This window comes from Bos indicus x Bos taurus, chromosome 15 (assembly GCF_003369695.1).
Source record: "Bos indicus x Bos taurus breed Angus x Brahman F1 hybrid chromosome 15, Bos_hybrid_MaternalHap_v2.0, whole genome shotgun sequence".
Taxonomy (NCBI): Eukaryota; Metazoa; Chordata; class Mammalia; order Artiodactyla; family Bovidae; genus Bos; species Bos indicus x Bos taurus.
Window position 1 is genome coordinate 41,590,235 of NC_040090.1, and position 26,794 is coordinate 41,617,028.

The window sequence follows — 26,794 nt, forward strand, 5'->3', positions numbered from 1 at the left end:
GGGAGTTGGTGATGGACAGGGAGGCCTGGCGTGCTGCGATTCATGGGGTCACAAAGAGTCGGACACGACTGAGGGACTGATCTGATCTGATCTGATCAGGGCAAATGGAGAAGGAAATGGCAACCCACTCCAGTACTCTTGCCTGGAAAATCCCATGGACGGAGGAGCCTGGTAGGCTATGGTCTATGGGGTCACAAAGAGTCGGACACGACTGAGTGACTTCACTCACTCATCAGGGCAAATCTCTATATCATAAATACTAGTTTACCTATGAGTTTTTGCTTCTAGCCTCTGAACTCCTTAACAACTAAAATTATAGTTTAATCACATCAGTGTGTCCAGTACTTATTGCAGAGGCTAGCCCTTGACCCGCAGGAGAGCTGCTCCCTGCACCCAGGCTCTTGGTCACCTCTCCCCAGAGGGCCTGTTACGGGAACTGGCTCAGCTGCCTGGTTGCTGGGGGAAGGTAGAAATCAGTAAACGTTTGGAGGAAGACAAAGGAGTAAAATACATAGTCTGCTTAAGGAAAAGATGCATTCTATTGATTAATATACTCTTTTTCTTAAAATTGAAGTACAGTTAAAATATTGTGTTAGTTTCAAGTGTACAGCAAAGTAACTAGGTTTAATATGTATATAATTTTTTCCATGATAGGTTATTATAAGATATCAAATCTGTAAATGCTTGTTGTTTGCATATTTTATATATATATATATCTGCAATCCCAAACTCCTTATTTATCCCTCCCCTCTTCCCTTCTGGTAAGTTTGTTTTCGATGTCTATGAGTCTGTTTCTGTTTTGTAAGTAAGTGTATTTGTATTATTTTTTAGATTCCACATATAAGTAATATTAAATGTATTTGTCTCTGTCTGACTTACTTCACTTAGTATGATAATCTCTATGTCCGTCATGTTGTTGTAAATGGCAGTATTTCATTCTTAATTTATGAAATATACAAACAGCTCACACAGTTCAACATCAAAAAAGCAAACAACCCAATCAAAAAATGAGCAGAAGAACTGAACAGATGTTTCTCCAAAGAAGTCAGACAGATGGCCAACACTCACATAAAAAGATGCTCAACATCGCTAATTTTTAGAGAAATGTAAATTGAAACTACAATGAAGTACAGCATGACCCTCATCAAAAAGTCAACAAGCAGCAAATGCTAGAGAGTGTGGAGAAAAGGGAACTCTCCTACACTGTTGGTGGGAATGTAAATTGGTGTAGCCACTACGGAGATTCCTTGAAAAACTAAACTAGAACTACCAGCAATCCCACTCCTGGGAATATATGCAGAAGAGATGAAAACTCCAATTCAAAAAGACACGTGCACCCCAATGTTCACAGTAGCGCTATTTATAATAGCCAACACATGGAAGCAACCTAAGAGTCCATTAACAAATAAATGGATACAGATACACACACACACACACACAAATGGAATACTAATCAGCCATACAAAGAATGAAATACTGATTAATATCTTCTCATTAGACTGTTCTGCACTGCCATAACAAAACATCATAGACTGGGTGGTTCATAAACAACAGAAATGTATTTTTCACAATTTGGGAGGTTGGAAATCCAAGGTCAGAGTGGTAGTGAGGGTCTAGTTAGGGCCCTCCTCAAAGCTGCAGACTTTGTATTATATCTTTACATGGTGGAGCGGATTAGGGAGCTCTGCTGGCTCTCTTTTACAAGGGCACTGATCTCCTTGGTAATGTCTTTGCCTTCCTGACCTAATCCCCTCCCAAAAGCCCCATCTCCTAATATCATCACCATTTTTTAAAAATAGTTGCTCAGAGGTGTCTGAGTCTTTGTGACCCTATGAACTGTAACCCACCAGGCCCCTCTGTCCGTGGAATTCTCCAGGCAAAAATACTGGAGTGGGTAGCCAGCTCCCTTCTTCAAGGGAGCCTCCTGATCTAGGGATCAAATCTGGGTCTCCTACATTGCAGGCAGATTCTTTCCTAACTAAGCCACCAGGGAAGCCCTTAGGCAATAGGTTGCCAACATATAAAACTGGGAGGACACATTCAGAACACAGCAATTAACAAAATTCTCAAACTGGTACCGCTTACATAGGAACGGGTCATGAACAGTGCTTGAGGACCTTTGAAAACTTCTAGGCTGGGCTTCCCTGGTGGCCCAAGTACTGAATCCATGTGCCTAGAGCCAGTGTTCCAGAACGAAAGAAGCCAGTGCAATGAGGCTATACAACAAAGAGTAGACTCCACTTGCTACAACTAGAGAAAGCCAGCACACAGCAACAAAGACCCACTGCAGCCATAAACTAATAAATAAGCTTCTAGATTGTGGAAGGCTTGGGGTTCCAGAAGATAATCCATTTTCCTCATACTTTTAAACCTCTATGTGGTTTCCTAAGTTATTCAGAGCCCTTAGCATAACAAGCTCAATGTAAGAATTTATACAGACACCACCAGACACCACCCTAATGGCAGAAAGTGACAAGGAAATAAAGAGCCTCTTGATGACAGTGAAAGGAGAGAGTGAAAAAGCTGGCTTAAAACTCAACATTCAAAAACTAAGATCATGGCATCCAGTCCCATCACTTTATGGCAAACAGATGGGGAAGAAAATGAAACAGTGACAGACTTTATCTTCTTGGGCTTCAAAATCACTGCAGATGGTGACTGCAGTCATGAAATGAAAAGACGCTTGCTCCTTGGAAGAAAAGCTGTGACAGACCTAAAAAGTGTATTAAAAAGTAGAGCTATCACTTTGCTGACAAAAGGTCCATCTAGTCAAAGCTATGGTTTTTCCAGTAGTCATGTATGGATGAGAGTTGGACCATAGAGAAAGCTGAGCGCTGAAGAATTGATGCTTTTGAACTGTGGTGTTGGAAAAGACTCTTGAGCGTCCTCTGGACTGCAAGGAAATCAAACCAGTCAATCCTAAAGGAAGTCAACCCTGAATATTCATTGGAAGGACTGATGCTGAAGCTGAAGCTCCAATACTTTGGCCACTTGATGTGAAGCGCCAACTCATTGGAAAAGACCTGATGCTGGGAAATATTGAGGGCATGAGAAGGGAGAGACAGAGGATGAGATGGTTGGATGCCATCACTGACTCTATGGACATGAGTTTGAGTAAACTCTGGGGGATAGTGAAGGACAGGGAAGCCTGGCACGTGGCAGTCCATGGGGTTGCAAAGAATCAGACAAGACTGAGTGAACAACAACACTGGATTTTTATAAAAAAACATTTTGTTGATAACTAGATTTTTCACCCTTCACAAAACCTGAGGCTTGATTAGGACACTTGGTTCCTTTTGGAGATACTGACCAGTTCTGGCTGATGTCATACTAAGTCCACTGCTGAACAGCTTATTTATTTATTTTTAATAACAAGACTTTCTCAGTGAAAAGAAAGTCAGTGATTCACATACTGGCAGAACTTTCTTATCTTGTCACAGACTAGTACTTTGAATACTACTGTGTTAGTATTTGTATCATCCTTGTATTTTTTTTTAATTCTCTTCCATATTTTCCATGTTCTTGTCTCTCTCTGCTCCACTAGGGGTAATTGCTTCAGATCTGTATTCCAGTTCACTGTAATTCTCTCACTGTATTTAGTCTGATGTTTAATGTATCCAATGTGTTTTTTCTAATTATGCATCTATTTCTTTGTTTACTTATTTTATCCCAAATAATTTCAAACATATATCAAAGTTGAAAGAATTTTACACTGAACTTAGGTGGTATGCTAACCACTTAAGACTGTATCATTAACATTTTACTATGCTTGCTTTATCATTTAGTTGTCCATCTATCTATCTATCAATTATCCCTTCTTCTTGTTAGTATATTTCAAAGTAAATCATAGATAGACATCAGTTATACTCCCTCCTAAGTACTTTAGCTCCCCTGGAAAAGGAAATGGCAACCTACTCCAGTATTCTTGCCTGGAGACTTCCATGGACAGAGGAGACTGGTGGGATACGGTGCAAACAGTTGGCACGCAAAGAGTTGGCACGACTGGCAAACTAACACTCACACTCAAGTACTTTAGCATGCATATCATTAGAGTTCAATATTTTATAGTTGTTCTTCCACTGTACAATTTATATACAATAAAGCACAAGCTGGAATCAATATTGCCAGGAGAAATATCAATAACTTCAGATATGCAGATGATACCACCCTTATGGCAGAAAGTGAAGAGAACTAAAAAGCCTCTTAATGAAAGTGAAAGAGGAGAGTGAAAAAGTTGGCTTAAAGCTCAACATTCAGAAAACTAAGATCATGGCATCCAGTCCCATCACTTCATGGCAAACAGATGGGGAAATAGTGGCTGACTTTTTTTTTTCTGGGCTCCAAAATCACTGCAGATGGTGAGTTCAGCCATGAAATTAAAAGACATTTACTCCTTGGAAGGAAAGGTATGACCAACCTAGACAGCATATTAAAAAGCAGAGACATTACTTTGTCAACAAAGGTCTGTCTAGTCAAGGTTATGGTTTTTCCAGTGGTCATGTATGGATGTGAGAGTTGGACTATAAAGAAAGCTGAGCGCTGAAGAATTGATGCTTTTGAACTGTGGTGTTGGAGAAGACTCTTGAGAGTCCCTTGGACTGCAAGGAGATTCAACCAGTCCATCCTAAAGGAGATCAGTTCTGGGTGTTCACTGGAAGGACTGATATTGAAATGGAAACTCCAATACTTCAGCCACCTGATGCGAAGAGCTGACTCATCTGAAAAGACCCTGATGCTGGGAGAGATTGAGGGCAGGAGGAGAAGGGGACGACAGAGGATGAGATGGTTGGATGGCATCACCAACTCAATGGACATGGGTTTGGGTGGGCTCCGGGAGTTGGTGATGGACAGGAAGTCCTGGCAAGCTGTGGTTGATGGTGTCGCCGAGTCAGACATGACTGAGCAACTGTATGGAACTGAAAATACAAAAACCTTATGTGTACACTCATTGAGTTTCTACAAATATGCCATAATGTTTTTGAGATTTATCCATGAGGTTACATGTAACCTTATGGATATATTAACTTTTTTTTAAAATACTGATTAGTATTACTTTGTATGGTATATGGTAATTAAAAAAAAATAACACCTATTCTCTGATTGATGGGCACCTGCACTGATTTCGGCTTTAGACTGTTATGAATAAAGCGCCTATGAATATTTTTGTTACGTCTTTTTGTAGTGATATGCTTTCATTTTTTTAAGGTAAGATCCAGGTGTGAAACTCCTGGATCATAGGGTAGGTATATGCTTACTTTGATAAGAATCTCCTAGACTTTTTTCTAAAGTGACTGTACCAGTTTACACTCTCAACAATAAAACATGAGAATTCTGAGTATCTTAAAACCCTGCCAACACTGGGGGGAGGTCCTAAAATGGGGAAGAATAAGACGGGGAGACCACTTTCTCCCCACAAATTCATTGAAAGATCATTTGAACACTGAGAAAATACCACAAAACAACTTCTGAAAGCTGGCGGAGGACACAAGGCACCCAGAAAGGCAGCCCATTGTCCTCGAAAGGAGATGTTTTATCATCAGTGCTGTATGGATGGAGAAGTCTTGAGGCTACTGTAAAAATAAGACTGAAAGCCAGAGGCAGGAGGCTTAAGTCCAAAACTTGAGAAACTAGAAAACTCCTGACTCCAGGGAACATTAATCAGCAAGAGCTCATCCAAAAGCCTCCATACCTACACTGAAAGCAAGCTCCATCCAGGAGCCAACAAGTTTCAGAGCAAGACATACCAAGCTAATTCTTCAACAATGCAGGAACATAGCCCTGAGCACAAAAAAACAGGAGGCCAAAAGTCACACCAAACCCACAGACACCTCAAAACTCACTACTGGACACTTCTTTGCAATCCAAAGAGAAGAGATCCAGCTCCACCTACCAGAATACGGACGCAAGCTTCCCTAACCAGGAAACCTTGAGAAGCCACTCGTCCAACTCCACCCACAGGGAGGAACCTCCACAATAAGAGGAACTGCAAACTTCCAGGCTACAGAAAGACCACCCCAAACACAGCAACCTAAATAAGATGAAAAGGCAGAGAAATATTCAGCAGGTAAAGGAACATGATAAATGCCCACCAAACCAAACCAAAGAGGAGATAAAGAGTCTACCTGAAAAAGAATTCAGAATAATGATAGTAAAAATGATCCAAAATCTTGAAAACAAAATGGAGTTACAGATAAATAGTCTGGAGACAAGGATTGAGAAGAGGCAAGAAATATTTAACAAGGACCTAGAAGAAATAAAAAAGTCAATCAGTGCAATAACTGAGATCAAAAGCACTCTGGAGGGAACCAACAGTAGAATAACTGAGGTAGAAGATAGGATAAGTGAGGTGGAAGATAGAATGGTGGAAATAAATGAAGCAGAGAGGAAAAAAGAAAAAAGAATTAAAAGAAATGAGGACAACTTCAGAGACCTCTGGGACAATGTTAAACGCCCCAACATTTGAATCATAGGAGTCCCAGAAGAAGAAGACAAAGAGAAAGGCCATGAGAAAATACTTGAGGAGATAATAGTTAAAAACTTCCCTAAAATGGGGAAGGAAATAGCCACCTAGGTCCAAGAAACCCAGAGAGTCCCAAACAGGATAAACCCAATGCAAAACACCCCAAGACACATATTAATCAAATTAATGAAGATCAAACACAAAGAATAAATATTAAAAGCAGCAAGGGAAGAACAACAAATAACACACAAGGGAATTCCCATAAGGATAACAGATGATCTTTCAATAGAAACTCTTCAAGCCAGAAGGGAATGGCAGGACATAGTTAAAGTGATGAAAGAGAAAAACCTACAACCCAATTATTGTACTCAACAAGGATCTCATTCAAATATGAAGGAGAAATCAAAAGCTTTACAGACAAGAAAAGCTCAGAGAATTCAGCACCACCAAACCAGCTCTTCAACAAATGCTAAAGGATCTTCTCTAGACAGGAAACATAGAAAAAGTTTATAAACTCAAACCCAAAACAACAAAGTAAATGGCAACGGGATCATACTTATCAATAATTACCTTAAATGTAAATGGGTTGAATGCCCCAACCAAAAGACAAAGACTGGCTGAATGGATACAAAAATAAGATCCCTATATATGCTGTCTACAAGAGACCCACGTCAAACCTAGGGACACCTACAGACTGAAAGTGAAGGGCTGGAAAAAGATATATCATGCAAATGGAGACCAAAAGAAAGCAAGAGTAGCAATACTCATATCAGGTAAAATAGACTTTGAAATAAAGGCAGTGAAAAGAGACAAAGAAGGACACTACATAATGATCAAAGGATCATTCCAAGAAGAAGATATAACAATTTTAAATATATATGCACACAACATAGGAGCACCACAATATGCAAAACAAATGCTAACAAGTATGAAAGGGGAAATTAACTAACACAATAATACTTGGAGACTTTAATACCCCACATACACCTATGGATAGATCAAATAAACAGAAAATCAGCAAGGAAACACAAACTTTAAGTGATACAATGAACCATTTAGACCTAATTGACATTTATAGGACATTTCACCCTAAAACAATGAATTTCACCTTTTTCTCAAGTGCACACGGAACCTTCTCTAGGATATATCACATCCTGGGCCATAAATCTAGCCTTCGTTATTTCAAAAAAACTGAAATCATCTCAAGCATCTTTTCTGATCACAATGCAGTAAGATTAGATGTCAACTACAGGAAAAAAACTATTAAAAATACAAACATATGGAGGCTAAACAACACACTTCTGAATAACCAAAAATCACAGAAGAAATCAAAATATGCATAGAAACGAATGAAAATGAATACACAACAACCCAAAACCTATGGGATTCAGTAAAAGCAGTGCTAAGGGGAAGGTTCAAAGCAATACAAGCCTACCTCAAGAAACAGAAGAGAAATCAAATAAAAAACCTAACTCTACACCTAAAGCAACTAGAAAAAGAAAAAATAAAGCACTCCAGGGTTAGTAGAAGGAAAGAAATCATAAAAATCAGGGCAGAAATAAACGTAAAAGAAACAAAGAGGACCATAGCCAAAATCAACAAAGCTAAAAGCTGGTTCTTTGAGAAGATAAATATAATAGACAAACCATTAGCCAGACTCATCAAGAAATACAGGGAGAAGAATCAAATCAACAAAATTAGAAATGAAAATGAAGAAATCACAACAGACAACACAGAAATACAAAGGATCATAAGAGACGACTATCAGCAACTATACGCCAATAAAATGGAAAACTTGGAAGAAATGGACAAATTCTTATAAAAGTACAACTTTCCAAAACTGAACCAGGAAGAAATAGAAAATCTTAACAGACCCATCACAAGCACAGAATCGAAACTGTAATCAGAAATTTTCCAACAAACAAAAGCCCACAACCAGATGGCTTCACAGCTGAATTCTACCAAAAATTTAGAGAAGAGCTAACACCTATCCAGACTACATCATTAGAAATGCTGGGCTGGAAGAAGAACAAGCTGGAATCAAGATTGCTGGGAGAAATATCAATAACCTCAGATATGCAGATGACACCATCCTTATGGCAGAAAGTGAAGAGGAACTAAAAGGCCTCTTGATGAAAGTGAAAGTGGACAGTGAAAAAGTTGGCTTGAAGCTCAACATTCAGAAAACTAAGATCACGGCATCTGGTCCCATCACTTCATGGGAAACAGATGGGGAAACAGTGGAAACAGTGTCAGACTTTATTTTTCTGGGCTCCAAAATCACTGTGGATGGTGATTGCAGCCATGAAATTAAAAGACGCTTACTCCTTGGAAGCAAAGTTAAGACCAACCTAGATAGTATATTAAAAAGCAGAGACATTACTTTGCCAACAAAGGTCCATCTAGTCAAGGCTATGGTTTTTCCAGCAGTCATGTATGGATGTGAGAGTTGGACTGTGGAGAAAGCTGAGCACCGAAGAATTGATGGTTTTGAACTGTGGTGTTGGAGAAGACTCTTGAGAGTCCCTTGGACTGCAAGGAGATCTAATCAGTCCACTCTAAAGGAGACCAGTCCTGGGTGTTCTTCGGAAGGAATGATGCTAAAGTTGAAACTCCAGTACTTTAGCCACCTCATGAGGAGTGTTGACTCATTGGAAAAGACTCTGATGCTGGGAGGGATTGAGGGCAGGAGGAGAAGGGGACGACAGAGGATGAGATGGCTGGATGCCGTCACTGACTTGATGGACGTGGGTTTGGGTGAACTGCAGGAGTTGATGATGGACAGGGAGGTCTGGCATGCTGTGGTTCATGGGGTCGCAAAGAGTCGGACATGACTGAGTGACTGAACTGAACTGAACACCTATCCTACTCAAACTCTTCCAAAAAACTGCAGAGGAAGGTAAACTTCCAAACTCATTCTATAAGGCCACCATCACCCTAATACCAAAACCAGACAAAGATGCCACAAAAAAAGAAAACTACAGACCCATATCACTGATGAACACAGATGCAAAAATCCTTAACAAAATTCTAGAAAAAAGAATCCAACAACATATTAAAAAGATCATACATCATGACCAAGTGGGCTTTATCCCAGGGATGCAAGGATTCTTCAGTATTTACAAATCAATCAATGTGATACACCTCATTAACAAATTGAAAAATAAAAGCCATATGATTATCTCAAAAGATGCAGAGAAAGCCTTTGACAATATTCAACATCCATTTATGATAAAAACCCTCCAGAAAGCAGGCATAGAAGGAACATACCTCAACATAATAAAAACCATATATGATAAACCCACAGCAAACATTATCCTCAATGGTGAAAAATTGAAAGCATTTCCCCTAAAGTCAGGAATAAGACAAGGATGCCCACTCTCACTACTAGTATTCAACATAGTTTTGGAAGTTTGAGCCACAGCAATCAGAGAAAAAAAGGAACAAAAGGACTCCAGATTGGAAAAGAGGAAGTAAAACTCTCACTATTTGCAGATGACATGATCCTAGACATAGAAAACCCTAAAGACTCCACCATAAAATTATTAGAGCTTATCAATGAATATAGTAAAGTTGCAGGATATAAAATTAACACACAGAAATCCCTTGCATTCCTATACATTAACAATGAGAAAACACAAAGAGAAAGTAAGGAAACAATTCCATTCACCATTGCAATGAAAAGAATAAAATACTTAGGAATATATCTACCTAAAGAAACAAAAGACCTATATATAGAAAACTACAAAAACACTGATGAAAGAAATCAAAGATGACACAAATAGATGGAGAAATATACCATGTTTATGGATTGGAAGAATCAATATAGTGAAAATAAGTATACTACCCAAAGCAATTTATAGATTCAATGCAATCCCTATCAAGCTACCAATGGTATTTTTCAGAGAACTAGAACAAATAATTTCACAATTTCTATGGAAATACAAAAAACCTCAAATAGCCAAAGCAATCTTGAGAAAGAAGAATGGAACTGGAGTAATCAACCTGCCGAACTTCAGGCTATACTACAAAGCTAAAGTCATCAAGACAGTATGGTACTGGCATAAAGACAGAAAGATAGATCAATGGAACAAAATAGAAGGCCCAGAAATAAATCCATGCACCTACGGACACCTTTTCTTTGACAAAGGAGGCAAGAATATACAATGAAGAAAAGACAATCTCTTTAACAAGTGGTGCTGGGAAAACTGGTCAACCACTTGTAAAAGAATGAAACTAGAACACTTTCTACATTCATACACAAAAATGAACTCAAAATGATTTAAAGATCTAAATGTAAGACCAGAAACTATAAAACTCCTAGAGGAGAACATAGGCAAAACACTCTCTGACTTAAATCACAGAAGGATTCTCTATGGCCCACCTCCCAGAGTAATGGAAATAAAAGCAAAAATAAACAAATGGGACTAATTAAACTTAAATGTTTTTGCACAACGAAGGAAACTATAAGCAACGTGAAAAGACAGCTTTCAGAATGGGAAAAAATAATAGCAAATGAAGCAACTGACAAAGAATTAATCTCAAAAATATACAAGCAACTCCTGCAGCTCAATTCCAGAAAAATAAGCGACCCAATCAAAAAATGGGCCAAAGAACTAAACAGACATTTCTCCAAAGAAGACATACAGATGGCTGACAAACCATGAAAAGATGCTCAATATCACTCATTATCAGAGAAATGCAAATCAAAACCACAATGAGGTACCATCTCATGCCAGTCAGAATGGCTGCTATCAAAAAGTCTAGAAACAATAAATGCTGGAGACGGTGTGGAGAAAAAGGAACCCTCTTACACTGTTGGTAGGAATGCAGACTAGTACAGCCACTATGGAGAACAGTGTGGAGATTCCTTAAAAAACTGGAAATAGAACTGCCATACGACCCAGCTATCCCACTGCTAGGCATACACACCAAGGAAACCAGAATTGAAAGAGACATGTGTACTCCAATATTCATTGCAGCACTGTTTACAATAGTCAGGACATGGAAGTAACCTAGATGTCCATCAGCAGACGAATGGATAAGAAAGCTGTGGTACATATACACGATGGAATATTACTCAGCTATTAAAAAGAATGCATTTAAATCAGTTCTAATGAGGTGGATGAAACTGGAGCCTATTACACAGAACGAAGTAAGTCAGAAAGAAAAACACCAATACAGTATATTAACACATAGATATGGAATTTAGAAAGATGGTAATGATGACCCTATATGCAAGACAGCGAAACAGACACAGATGTAAAGAAAAGACTTTTGGACTCTGTGGGAGAAGGTGAGGGTGGGATGATTTGGGAGAATAGCATTGAAACATGTATATTATCATATGTGAAACAGATTGCCAGTCCAGGTTCCATGCATGAGACAGGGTGCTCAGGGCTGGTGCACTGGGATGACCCTGAGGGATGGGATAGGGAGGGAGAGGGGAGGGGGGTTCAGGATGGGGAACACATGTACACCCGTGGAGGATTCATGTCAATGTATGACAAAACCACCACAGTATTGTAAAGTAATTAGCCTACAATTAAAAAAAAAAACCCTGCCAACATTTCGTATTGCCAATCTTTCTAATTTTAGCCATACTGGTGGTTATATAGTATTATCTCATAATGGTTTCAATTTGTATTTCTTAGATGACTGACACTGACTAGTTCATATTTTTATTGACCATTTCCATATCTTACTTTGTGAAGTGTCTGTTTAAGCTGTCCATTTTCAAAAAATGGCTTGGCTTCTTCTTCTTAAGTTGTAGTTCTTGATATAACCATGACATCAGTTCTTTGTCACATATATATTTTGGAATAATTTTTCCTAGTCTTCAATATTCATTTTCTTAATTCTGTCTTTTGATAAGCTTATGTTTTAATTTCTATGAAGTATAATTATGTTTTTTTTCTTTTTTTGGTTATCACTTTTTGTGACCTAAGAAACTTTTGCCAGTTATAGAAATTATAAGTGGCAAAAGATTCAATTAATAATTTTTTAAAAAAGGAAACTGTTGCTCATTCCCAAGTCATGAAACTATTCCATGCTTTCCCCTAAAACCTTTGTGGTTTTCTATTTTATGTTTATGTCTATGCTCTACCTCAATTAATCCTTGTGTCTGATATGAGGTAGAAATTGAGGTTCACTTTCTTCCATATGGATAGTCAGTTTTCCAGCACTATTTGTGGAAAAAATTTTCCTCCCCTGATTGGATTATTTTGGTGCCTTTAACAAATTTCCCATAAATTCAAGTCTAATTTCTGGGTGCCCTTTTCCACTGATCTATTTGACATGTCAGTATTACACTATCTTGATTACTGTGGGTTGATATTAAGTCTTGAAACCAGGTAGGGTGAAGTCCTCCAACTTGTTCTTATTCAAGATTAATTTGGCCACTCTAAGTCTTCAGCATTTCCACATACATTTTGGAATCATCCAGTCAATTTCTAAGAAAAAGTTTGCTGCAATTCTTATTGGAATTGCATTCAGGCTACAGGTTGATTTGTAGAGAACTGACATATTAATGATACTGGGTTTTCCATATCCTTTGATGTTTTACTTTACTGATTACATAATCTAAACTTATCTAGCCCTTTTGTTAGTTTCTTATTATCTGCTTACTTTGTATTCAATCCTTTTATTTAAATATTTTAATTATTATATATTCAAATTAGATAATTCTAAAATATAATGCCTATGAGGTTTTCAATCTGTTTTTGTATGTTTCTGTTAACACTTTCACACTGGCTCATTTCTTTGGTATTTGGTCATTTTAAAATTGTGACTTCACATCTCACTAAAGTTTATCCGTGGGAACCTTGACTGCCTAAATTGGGGCTGATAAATATTTAATAAATTATACAAAAGATTTATATTGTTTCTTCTGGAAGCAACGGTGAGGGGTATACCACTAAAGAGGGATTATTTCATTTTTCTTCCCATGTCCTACCCTGGGGTAAATAAAGCTCTCAGGTTCAACCAGCTCTCTTACAGAAGTCAAGACTTAACTGATTGAGCTCATGTATCTGGTTTCCCCAACTGCTAAGTGCTCAGAATTTGGTTTTCCCTACTTATCTTTTTCTTGAGAATAGAGGAGAGGTCTTTTAGAGATTTCCTTTTCTTCTTAGGAAAAACGATATATAAAAATAATGAGTTTTTGCTGTTGCAATTTTCTAAGATCTATTTCTACATTAGTGAGAGGGTCCCTCATACCCTGCAGTTTATTATAAGGCTGGAAATGGAGTACTCCACTGGGTTTTTAAGTTATAATTTACCATTAAAAGATCTTAGCTAAGATCTTACACATAAAAATTATGTATCTGCTAAAATGAAAATAGTTAAATCCATGATATTTTTGAAGAGACATATAATAATCTCAGTTATAAAAAAAAACTAAAATAAGATCAGTTATTTGAGATGAGAAAATACATAGGAATAATCTATAATCTCCATAAACCAGTCCTTTAAAAAATCATCTTGGCACTGAAAGAACATGATAAACAAAATAACCCCTTGGCAGTACTCATGTTCCATTTAATTTTCCCTTGAGGACAGAAACTACAGGATAACTTCATGACAAACAAAAATAACTAAAGTTTTTGAATCACTACCTAAAACTTAGTTCATTTAATGTTTCTATTTTAAAACACCAACACAGATGTTTGGCCTCTCTGCCTTGAAACTCTATGCTTTTGTAAAAAAATGTTCAGAATGTTATGTTAAATCCCCACAAGTATTGTAACAAGAATATAAATATTAATAAATCCCAAGTTGGTAAATAAGTAATTCATTAAAATAAAAGTATCACATATGAACTCATTTATAACCAAAAGAGCCTCTCTATAATAGAACAAAGACAAGATCTAATTTTATGAAATACTGAATTACAAAACATTAAGAGCTCATTAGTGCAGGTGCATTTGGAAGCAGCAGCAACAACAAACCCAAGCTTCCCCCGACAGAATATGATTATTCCAATGAAAAGGAGTATTTTTCTAGCCCAAGGGTACCTGGCTATTCTGTAATCAATTACTAATTGGTTTATGCTAAAATTAAGTTTAGATAAAGCCTTCTAATTTAGTTCTTCAGTTAATTCAGTTCAGTCGCTCAGTCATGTCCAACTCTTTGCAACCCCATGAACCCAGTTAATTACAGCACATAAAATACAAATGGAAAAAAGCCTCCCAAAATAGTTTTTTCAGTTTTATCACCAGGTATAGGGAACCAGGATATTATCTAAGTTTAGGACTTCTTGTAACCTTGATCTCTTAATCAAATTCTTTTGTTCTCTGCAATGACAGTACCAAAGGAACTGAAACAAAGGAACAGAAGTAGCAAAAGACTTGTGATTTTTATGGCAAATGAATTATGTCTTACTCTTCTCATAAAGTTTCAATAATTCCTTCCTACAAAAATGAGAATACTCTTCTGTTATAAAAAACCCTTGTTATATGTTTTAGATAATTTAATTATGCTTATGTGTATGCGTGTGTTTCAAGCAGAGAAAAGTTTAAATGGAAGTCAAAACTCTTCTAATCTATATATGTCAGAGATAACCATTACTAAGGATTTAGTGTAAATATCCTTCTAGATTTTCATTATAATATACACACCTACATACATATAATTTTAGGTCAAAATAGAATTATATCTACCTTATGTACCCCTGGTGGCTCAGATGGTAAAGAATCTGCCTGCAGTGAGAGAGACCTGGGTTCAATCCCTGGGTTGGGAAGATCTCCTGGAGGAGGGCATGGCAACCCACTCCAGTATTCTTGCCTAAGGAATCCCCATGGACAGAGGAGCCTGGTGGGCTACAGTCCATGTAGTCACAAAGAATCAGACATGACTGAGTGACTAAGCACTACCTTATGTATCTTTCTGTGTGCCCACCTGGCAATATGTAACAGAAGTTTTTTCCTATAGGTATATATTATAGTGCTACCTCTTTTATTTTAGTAGCAGAACAGTATTCCAAAGAAGTGTTCTACCATACTTACATTAATTTATATCCAAATGGTAAACATTTAGGATGCTTTCAATTTTTGATATTATAAACTATTATAGCTAGTCTCTTATGCTCTAAAATAAGAATTTTTTTCCAGTAGAGGTGAATTATCTCCTATTTTGTTAATTTGCTTTAATAAACCACAAAGTGCTTGTTACCAGATTACATTTTTCATTCTAGCTTTTAAATTAGAATTTCTGAGAAAGATATTATCTGAAATGCATTTGAAAAGATAAATACACCCTGCAAAAAAATATAACAGTAGTACCCTAAGACATTAATGTGTATAAATTATAAGGAAGACCTTAGCAGACATTTCTCTAAAGAAGACATAGAGATGGCCAAGAGGTACATGAAAAGATGCTCAACATCACTAATTATTAGAGAAATGCAGATCAAAAACTACTACCTCACAGAATGGCCATCATCAAAAAGTCCACAAATAATAAACGCTGGAGAGGATATAAAGAAAAGAGAACCCTCGTGCACTATTGGTAGGAATGTAAATTGATACAGCCACTATAGAGAACAGTACAGGGGTTCCTTAAAAAACTAAAAATTGAACTACCATATAATCCACCTGCAATGCAGGAGACCCCAGTTTGATTCCTGGGTCAGCAAGTTACCCGGGAGAAGGGACAGGCTACCCACTCTAGTATTCATGGGCTTCCCTGGTGGCTCAGACGGTGAAGAATCTGACCCGGGAGACCTAGGTTCGATCCCTGGGTTGAAGACTCCCTGGAGGAGGGTGTGGCAACTCACTCTTGCCTGGAGAAACCCTGTGGAAAGAGGAGCCAGGCGGGCTACAGTCCATGGGGTCACAAAGAGTCAGACACAAATGAGCGACTAAGCACAGCACACAGCACCATATAATCCAGCAATCCAAACATTTGCTGCAGCACTATTTACAATAGGGAGGATATGGAAGCAACCTAAATATCCATCAACAGATGAATAGATAAACAAGATGTGGTGCATATAAACAATGGAATATCACTCAGCTATAAAAGGAACAAAATTGGGTCATTTGTACAGGCAGGATGGACCCAGAGTCAGAGTGAAGTTAAGTCAGAATGAGAAACAAATATTGTATATTAACACATATATGTGGAATCTAGAAAAATGGTACAGATGAAACTATCTGCAGAGATGAAGATGTGGAGAATGGAAGTGTGGGCATGGAGTTGGGGGTTGGGCCATGGATGAATTGGGAGAGGGGGACTGATGTATGTGCACCGCCATGTGTAAAACAGATAGCTAGTGGGAATTTGTTGTTCCTGTTGTATAATGTAGGGAGCTGAGCTGGGATGATTTAGAGGGGTGGGATGGAGGAGGTGGGAAGGGGGGTCAAGAGGGAGGGGATATATATATATATATATATATATATATATATATATATGAAAACAGATAGCTGATTCACTTTGTAGTACAACACTGTAAAGCAACTGTAACCCAAGGAAAAAAAAATGATACAATTAATACCCATATACATAGGTTAAGAAATAGATTATGAACCGAATAATTCATTCATCATTTGGATTACCCACCATTCATTGCCCTCTATTTTAACCGTACAACTGAAAACTGGCTGAAAAGGGATGACAAAAATATAGACATTAAGTAATATACACTGAATGTTTCAAAGATGACTTCACTTCAGAAAGCTTACTTACAGAACTAGCAAAATAACCTAGTATTTTTCAAGGAAAAAAAAGAATAAAAACACTCCTAATATTTATGCTGAGCAATACATAAGTGTTTCTAACAGAAATGCTACAAATATCAGCTCTTCATATTATCAGATGTGGAAGGCTTAAGAACCTGATATACTAGTAATTATTGAACTGCCTGGGGAAAAAAAGTATTATTCTCAAATAAGAAGAGAAATCTGAAAGAACTAAAAGTTACCTGTAGAGTACAGTTCATCATCCTTATTATGTAGTCAAACTGCTGATGATCTAATATTGCCCGGTTCTGCTGAACATGTAAACCCAGCTCATCAGTGAGACACTGTCTTGCTGCCTTTCCTTTAAGGGCTCTCAATGCAGCAGGAAGGGTCTGAGGACATAAGAGGCAGACATGAACAAGAGGTTTCACTGGAAAAAAAATAACTTTAAATCATGCTAACTCATGCATATCCTGTAAACCATTTAACAGAGCTATTAGAATTAGAAAAGAGTTGATTTGCTGTTAAGGACAACATGGATTTATAGTGATTTTTTAAATTTGTAAGGCAGCATGAAAATAAACAGGACTAGTTTAAGTGATACATTTAAAAAACATTAAACTTCATTAGAAAAAAAAAAACTTATCAAAACTGTGGCCACCAAAATAACTGCTGCTTCAGATTCTGAGTCAAAACCATGGATACTTGACATGTTCTTTGAATAACTGGCCACATCTCCACGGCAAGAATAGAAGGAAAAATTAAAATGACAAGAAGCATGAGTGATTTTATTCTTTTATAGTGATTAGCAACTTAATCACTACTCAGTTTTAATTTATGACTGGGAAATTCTGCAATCCCTTCTATTTCAAAAGTATAATTAAAAAGGAAAAAACTCAGAGCAACAAATAGAAATCTTTAGGTTTACATACTAAAACTCTTCCACTTCCTCACCCACAAGAATGCCTCTTCCAGTTCACCTTTAGAGCCTGAGTTACTTTACATAACCTAGTATTAACAATAGGCTTATTTAACTTTGGAAACGTAAAATGAGAACAAAGGAGCAAATAAGAAGGAAGGAAAAAGACTGAGAGTAGGAGGTCCTAATATTGTTCCAAAGGCACAAGAAACAGTGTGAAAGCTGAAAGCAAGAGAAGCAGAAGAAAGTCCCTTTAACACTTCAATCATAAGAAAAAATGGATTCCAAAAAACTCAAAACACAGACTTGAGGGTCATTAAGTGGATAAAAACTTTGTTTCACAAGCTTTACTAGCCCCATGTAATAAATGCTCAGAACTATGACAAGTCACTAAGAAAAGGTGACATTAATGTTTAATATGTTTTATTAAAGAAGGCAAGAAAATGTGCTATTAAAGCACACATTAAAGGCATATTTAAATGAAGATCACAATTTTTATAATTCATTACTTGTTTTAAGTAGATTTTTTGTAATAAATAAAATTATATTGTAAATGTTTTTAAGCCTCTTGATGAAAGTGAAAGGAGGGTGAAAAAGTTGGCTTAACGGTCAACATTCAGAAAACTAAGATCATGGCATCACTTCATGGCAATTAGATGGGGAAACAGTGTAAACAGTGGCTGACTTTATATTTTTGGGCTCCAAAAAATCACTGCAGATGGTGACTGCAGCCATGAAATTAAAAGACGCTTACTCCTTGGAAGGAAAGTTATGACCAACCTAGACAGCATATTCAAAAGCAGAGACATTACTTTGCCAACAAAGGTCCGTCTCGTCAAGGCTATGGTGTTTCAGTAGTCATGTATGGATGTGAGAGTTGGACTATAAAGAAAGCTGAGCACTGAAGAATTGATGCTTTTGAACTGTGGTGTTGGAGAAGACTCTTGAGAGTCCCTTGGACTGCAAGGAGATCCAACCAGTCCATCCTGAAGGAAATCAGTCCTGAGTGTTCATTGAAAGGACTGATGTTGAAGCTGAAACTCCAATACTTTGGCTACCTGATGCAAAGAACTGACTCACTGGAAAAGACCCTGATGCTGGGAAAGACAAGGCAGGAGGAGAAGGAGACAACAGAGGATGAGATGGTTGAATGGCATCACCGACTCAATGGAGATGAGTCTGAGTAAACTCCAGGAGTTGGTGATGGATACGGTGGCCTGCAGCGCTGCTGTCCATGGTGTCGTGAAGAGTTGGACACAACTGAGCGACTGAACTGAACTGACTGAAGTTTCTAAATAATATGCCAAAATAGAATTTAATGAACAATGTTTAAAAGTTTCAGGGGGGGAAATGACTATCAATATTTCGGGCTTGGCCAAGATTTTAAATATTAGACACTATTCATTTAAAATGATAAAAACAATGAAAGAATACTTTATAAAGAAAAGGGATGGAAATAGAGGAGAGGTCAGTTGGCAAGCTAAACACAGAAATCTGAAAGGGACATGATGAATATTGGGAATGATGGCGTTTTATTACCTTTTCAGTCTCCAATGTTTTATTTTCAAATATGAATGAAATGCAGTTTCTAACGACTTCCAATCTCTGTGCACTGTTGAAAACTGTTGTCACTTTATCCATTATTGAAACTATTAAAGGAATATAACACAAATTAAATTCCTTTGGCAATAATAAAAGCAAGGGGAATATTACTATTTACAGTTTATATGACTCTGTTTACATGACAAACACTTAAGCCTTTATTTCCCCCTTGTTACATGACACTGAAGGTACTTCATCACTTTGATTACATTTCTACGTTGTGAAGTGACAGGCTAATCAATAGCTTATTGAGGATAATTTCACAGGATAGATGCTAATACTGTACTTAACTCTTACACAAATTAATTCATGTTGCACAGTAAAATTTTATTAAGCAAAGATAAGCATCTCTTTTTTTAACCGTTAGTTGTAAACAGACAAGAAATGTGTCAGGTACAAGATCATGACCAACACAGGTAACGCTCATATATAGAGGACTGACTACTAACAGGAAAAGAAGCTGATATTTCTAACATATTACCAAAGAAAAACCACATACCACTAAAAATTAGGTTCTAAAAATCTGAGAATAGGTGACCTGAAGAAGCACTGCACACAAACAAAAGTGATTATGGCCGAACAACTGCTTTATAAATCTGGGAGAGTCACTTTTCGGTTCTGTGAACTTAGTACCTATCAACTTCACAAGATTGGATAATTCTAGTGTACTACATAAGCTAAAATTACTTAAAACAAATGTAACTTATTAAAAGAATACTAGAAGATAGAAATTAAATCAGTATTCATTAAATAAATATCATTTGTACAAATCAGGTAGTAGCTATAATTCTTAAGCCTTATATTTTATGATTGCTCTTACCTAACAAGAAAAACCATAATACCATACTCTTGGCCTTCCTTTCATTTCATCAATATGAACTTTTACATTCTTAAAACAAGTTTTTAAACTTAAAAATTTTGAAATAATCATGAGCTTACACAGAGTTACAAATTAGTACAGAGAAGATCCATGTACTTCACACCCAACTTCCCCAAATGGTGGTATCTTACCTAACTATAGTGCTTTATCAGAATCAGGAAATCAATCTTACTTGGTTTTTACTAGTTCTCTTGAAATCATTTAAAATTATGTAACAGTAATGACCATGATGGTAAAACAGATTATTTCATATGACTTTCTCTGTCTGAAATGTGCATTCTTTATTTTGTACTCTGGAGCTTCCCACATGTGGAGGTCTGTGGCATAGATAGAAACTGAAATTGATCTGTATTTAGAGTAGAAAATGTCTTAGTCTCCAAGTAAGACCACATACTTTAGAGAGCAACAATAAATTTTTAGTTCTAAAATTTCTTTCATAGCATTTTAAATTTTCTTTAGGGATGAACCATTAAAAATCCCACCTTTTAAAATAATGAATCTGTTTACCATCTGGAAATTATTACTTTCCTTTGGAGACTATGACTTAGTTCATTCCCAGTACAAAGTTCTTCACTTAGAGTTTGATATATCAGGGATTGGCCAAATCCTCAGCTGCAGCATTCTAATACTAGCTTTCTAACAGTTGACAACAACTCTGGTTTATGGGTATTCGACTTTTCAGGTCTTCCTTTTAAGGTTTTGGCTTTCAAATGCTATTTTTAGCAGTTCATCATCATTCTGGCACCTCTGAAGAATAGCTGGAAAGTAATTACCTTCTCAAAATGTGAATGGTTCTTAAAGTGACATAGCAATTGTACACTCATATTAAGTGGGTATCATGTAAGATGAAACACTCATACTTTTAAAACTTTAATGCAATGAAAATCCTGATTCTGATCAATTTAAACAAATTAGAAATTGGACAGAGGTCCCTGCATTCATCTTTCACTCATTCATTCATCATTCTTTCATCTGTTTGTTTATTCATTCATTTTGGTTTTATAGGCAGTCCATGCAGGGACAAATACTGAGTCATATGTATTTCTCTCACTGACTACAATGAGAGATCCCATATGTATATAAAAAATTTGATGTTGACTGAAAATGAAGAAAGTAAAGAGATTATACAAAAATAATACTGAGACAAGGCTACAATTCAAGCAGATAAAATTTTAAACCAACTTCATGTGTGTACTTAAAGAAAGCATTCAACTAAGTTATGAACATTAAACTTACAAGATGAAACCCTTCAAAAAGTAACTACCCTAACACATTGGCTTCTCTATTTTCTTCTCCATGTGAAAGTATGATCAACACTTAAGTATAAGCTGGTATTATGTAGGGAAATTACAGCAAATTAGTATTATTAAGTAAATAATAAGTAATATTCACATTACTATATAATATCCCTGACCAGGGATCAAAGCTGGGCCCCCTGCATTGGGAGCATGGAGTCTTAGCCACTGGATCACCAGGGAAGTCCCTGTGTCTTATATATTGATTAAAAGTTTACCTTAAAACAAACAAATAGATAAATACATACCAACAGGTGGACCTGCAGGCACAACACATTTCTTTTCCACTCTTGAAGCAGGAGGTGCATTCTGATTCTTAGCAAGATTTTCCTGTATTAATTCCTGTACCCGAGTTTCATTAATTTTGGGGAAAGGAAGAATATGAACTCGCAAGTGGGATCCTTCTGTTGGGCGTGGAACTTTCTGAAATGCCATATGAGGGTTTGGATTCTCCTGCAATATTAAACATAGGTAAGATTATTCAAAAGTTAAAATAACAATGGCAGATTGTTGGCCAGAGGGACAGAAACTGAAATCAGACAGGTGAGAGATTGTACATATATTCAGATATATACCATAAAATACAGAGTCCTGGAATACATGAGCTACCAGCAGCATCTGATACAGCTGATCAATCACTCTTTTCCTCTTCAACACACACTTTCTTCACTTGGTTTGTAAATTTCTTGCTACATCTTTGTCTATTTTTTATCTCCTTATCTCCTTTATCTCCTTAACTATGTGACTACCTCAGGGCTCAGACCACAGGCCTCTTTTCCATTTACATTTACTTCCTTGGTGATAACTTATAGTCTCGTATTTTTAACTACAAGAACACCAATGATTCACAAATTTTGGTCTCCAAATAAGTGTCCTCCTGAACTCCATATCCATATATTCAACAATCCGCAAATACTGTTTCCACTTGGATTTAAAATAACATCTCGAATATATGTTCAAAACGAGCACTTAGTATTCACCTCCTCCAAAACTGCAATCTACAGTCTTCCTCACTTCAGTACATGGCATATTTATTTCTTCTGATCACTTCAGTGAAAAACTTAAGAGTAATCATTAATGCCTTTCTCTAGTACCCCATTATCCATTCCTGGGCAAACCTTTAACTTGTGTCTTTAAACTATGTCTATAACCTGACCACTTTTCAATACATCTTGGTTTAAGTCAGCATCTCTTTCATATTGCTAAGAACAGTGTCCTAATCTGTCTCCCTGCTCCACCCTTGCTCCCACTTTCACTCTATTTTTAATACTGCAGACAGAGTGATCTAGTTAAAGCATGTCAAATTATTATCTACTTGTTCATAATAAGTGGGACACGATGTTGAACACATATCAGGACTATATTAGTTAAATTAATTGTGTCAGCTAATATTTTCATAGACCCTAGGAGTTGGCATGGAGTTTTATCCAGCCACTACTTATGTAGAATTATATTTCAAATACTACAGGCAGAGTGGAATCCATACTTTTTACAAAGTTCCATCTGAAAGGCTGCTGTACAATCATTCTTAGGCCAACTCTTGCATTTACCATTCAGTGAAACCAGAAAGTTTCTTTTTCCTTCTGAACCTGCATTATTTATGTTGTACATTAAGCTCAATATTGCCCTACATATTCTCTGGACAGTTAAAATGGCCAACCAGCATCATCTACCAGAGCTGCTCCCCACAATTCTTTCTGATTATTTGGCCCAGACCCAGATAAAGGAAAGGCAGGAGCAGAGTAGAAGATAAAGGGAGCATGTCAGTAACAGAGTGGAAATAACACTCCTTTAAGTGTCCGAAAACCTGGGTTCTAGTTTTTGCTCTACTCATTATGTGATACTGGATAAACAACTTTGCTAAGTCTATAAAGGCATGCCTTGTTTTCTTGCACTTCACTTTACTGAGCTTCATCAGTTCAGTTCAGTCGCTTAGTCATGTCTGACTCTTTGCGACCCCATGGACTGCAGCACGCCAGGCTTCCCTGTCCATCATCAACTCCCGAAGTTTACTCAAATTCATGTCCATTGAGCCATCCAACCATCTCATCCTCTTCGTCCCCTTCTCCTCCCGCCTTCAATCTTTCCCAGCATCAGGGTCTTTTCAAAAGAGTCAGTTCTTTGCATCAGGTGGCCAAAGTATTGGAGTTTCAGCTTCAGCATCTGAGCTTCATAGTTACTATCTTTTTCACAAATTGAAGGTTTGTGACAACCCTATATCGAACAAGTCTATTAGCACCATTTTTTTCCAACAGCATTTGTTCACTTTGTGTTTCTGTCATGTTTTGGTAATTCTCATAATATTTCAAATTTGTTCATTATTATATTTGTTAAGGTGATCTGTGGTCAGGGACCTTTGATGTTATTATTGCAAAAAGATTATGACTTACTGAAGGCTCACATGATGGTTAGCATTTATTTTTTTAACAAAAATAGTATTTTTAAATTAAGGCACATACATTGTTTCTTTTAGACACAAATACTATTGCACACAACAGACTACAGTATAGTGTAAACACAACTTTTATATACACTGGGAAACAAAAAAATTCACAAGACTCACTTTATTGTGATACTTGCTTTTCTTCAACTCACAATATTTCCAAGTGCCTATACTTACACTTCTTTTAAAAGATTCCTGAGCTGGTGAAATCAGATCAAAAACTTGTTCCTGCCAAAGTAGCCCTCGTATACACTTTGTATTCCCCCTAATATACAAAGATACATTAGCAAAGACAGAGAAAAATAAGTAAATTCCTAAGCCAAGTCTTCACAATCACCACTATCTAAACTATATGCTGAAAAAACTGTTCTAAAATTACACCAGATTAACACCAATATCACTGGTCTGGAGTTTCTGAAACTGCCCTTTCCAAAAGCAGTATGTTTGTTCTCTGTTCTTTAAACACAATACCTAAGATACTTTATCTTCTCAAAAATTATAAATATACATTTTCTAAAACTCATTGGACAGATAATTCTTTCAGGCTGGGGAGGTAATTCATGTGAATTTTGAGTTTTGAGTCATTTAAAGTATATTTGTCACTATTTCTGTTTCTATATACACTATTTTCTTTATAATGAAGTTAAAACTAAATATATTTCCTATGATGTAAATAATATTTATTACAGTGAATTTTAAAACATGGAAAAATAAAAGTAGAAAAGAAATCTTCTTAGTGATGATAGTATCTTTTCTAACATATTTTATCTCTCTCTCTCTCACTACATATTCTTCTTATTCCAAAAGTAACTTAAAGTGGTTTACAAAAATAAAGATACACATATTGATTGCTTCTAGTCAAAAATTCGGTAATGTTACAGGTTCATTCTAAACTGCATAAGCAAGACTGAAGATCTAAAAATAGTCAAGGGAATTCTGAAGAACAGTAAATGGAGAAGTCAAACTCTCCAGATTATAAAACTTATATAAAACTTTAATAATTAATACAGTATGGTAACTAGTATCACTGAGGGTTAAAGGGCTAATGAAATCAAGAAGCCCAGAAACAGGACTATAAGTGAAAATGTGATAGAGATGGGAGGCACTGTAATTCAGAAGGAAAAGTTAAAACAGTTCAATGAAAGAGAGTAATACAACCAAGTATTTTTAGCTCATGGTCTCTGATGTCAGACTGCCTGGATCAAATCCTAGCTTAGCCACTCACTAGTAGTGTGACCTAGTGTAGTATCAATTCTCTTACTACCTGTGTTTTAGTTCCCTCATCTGTAAGGAAGATAATAATACAATACCTACTTCATAAGGTTCTTGTGAGAGTGGAACAAATTATTATAGGAAAGCTTTATAACATACACACACATATTTCCCCTGAACAAATCTAAAGCTCTTTTCCAAAAGTCTAGAGTATATTCATCTGAAAAATGTTCAGTCATTGCATATTCTATGGCATGACACCAAGCTTCTAAAACTAAAACCCCACTTCTTTTTCCATCGTATCATCCATCTATTCCCATATATTCCCATCATATCGCCAGCTACTTATATTTTTAACAACAATAGTATTCAATAAGGGTTTAAATAAAAATCACTTATTAGAGAAAATATATAGCTATTCGTCACTAACAGTGTTTTTCTTCTCATAACCAAATCCATACACAATTTAGAACAATAAGCATCTAAAACAAAAATAACTTTAAAACAAAGTTCATATTCTTCAGTTGTACAGATAGTCTTCATAAAATTCAAATTATGGGTTAAAGTTACTGAATAATAATATATTTAACTGTTTTTAGAAAATTCAAGAAAGGCTCATGCCCCAAGATCTAGTATTGAACACTATTTGGTTTTCCGGCTGCCGTATCTGTACACTGCTGCCCTCTAACGGGCAGTATGGTAATTATAAAGGACTACATTCACCACCTCGCACCCAACTTGGTTGTATAATGACTTCTGAGAAGACAGCAGAAATGAGAGACATTTTAAGGCTGGTTGAACTCCGCATGTTCTTGGAAACATGTGATCTTATTTATAACTCCAAATGAATTTAGAACAATCCCTTGAAGACTACTGAGCTCATTAAAAACCGCAGACCAATTTCATTGTTTAATCACCATGTTGAAATAAGAAAATGCATTATTTTCCAATAGAACAAAAGAAGCAGCCAAATGGTCAACTCCGATTTTCGAGAAGTGCAAATATTAAGTAATAACTAAGGATTTAGACAACCACATACTTAAGGTGAACATAATTCTGTCCAAAGCAACGCGTTGGCAAAATGTACTATTGTTTAGAGGAAATTTTAAAGTTGGATAATGATTTTCAAGAAATGAGCTCTGTAATCCTGCTTTTAGAGAATACTCTATCAATGGGAAGCACAATGATTTTCTCAGACTTGAGAAACTGACACATAAACCATCTGGTCTGGAAACATGGATTTTTCTTTTGGCAAACTAAATGAGAATATGCCTAGGGCTTACAGAAAACAAGGCTGAGAAAGC

At 36.5% G+C, this 26,794-nt stretch overlaps 1 protein-coding gene across 4 annotated transcripts in view; it reads right to left on the reverse strand.

Moving 5' to 3' along the window:
- The window catches only part of SBF2 (SET binding factor 2), a 496,673-nt gene that overhangs the window by 182,987 nt on the left and 286,892 nt on the right, over window positions 1-26,794 (reverse strand). For all 4 annotated transcript variants that reach the window (XM_027563255.1, XM_027563254.1, XM_027563253.1 and 1 more), the window contains exons 14-16: window positions 22,084-22,288; window positions 19,598-19,707; window positions 17,382-17,531 (exon numbers count right to left, since the gene is read on the reverse strand). In XM_027563255.1, coding sequence (XP_027419056.1) covers window positions 17,382-17,531; window positions 19,598-19,707; window positions 22,084-22,288 — 465 coding nt within the window. The remainder of the gene's footprint in view (window positions 1-17,381; window positions 17,532-19,597; window positions 19,708-22,083; window positions 22,289-26,794) is intronic.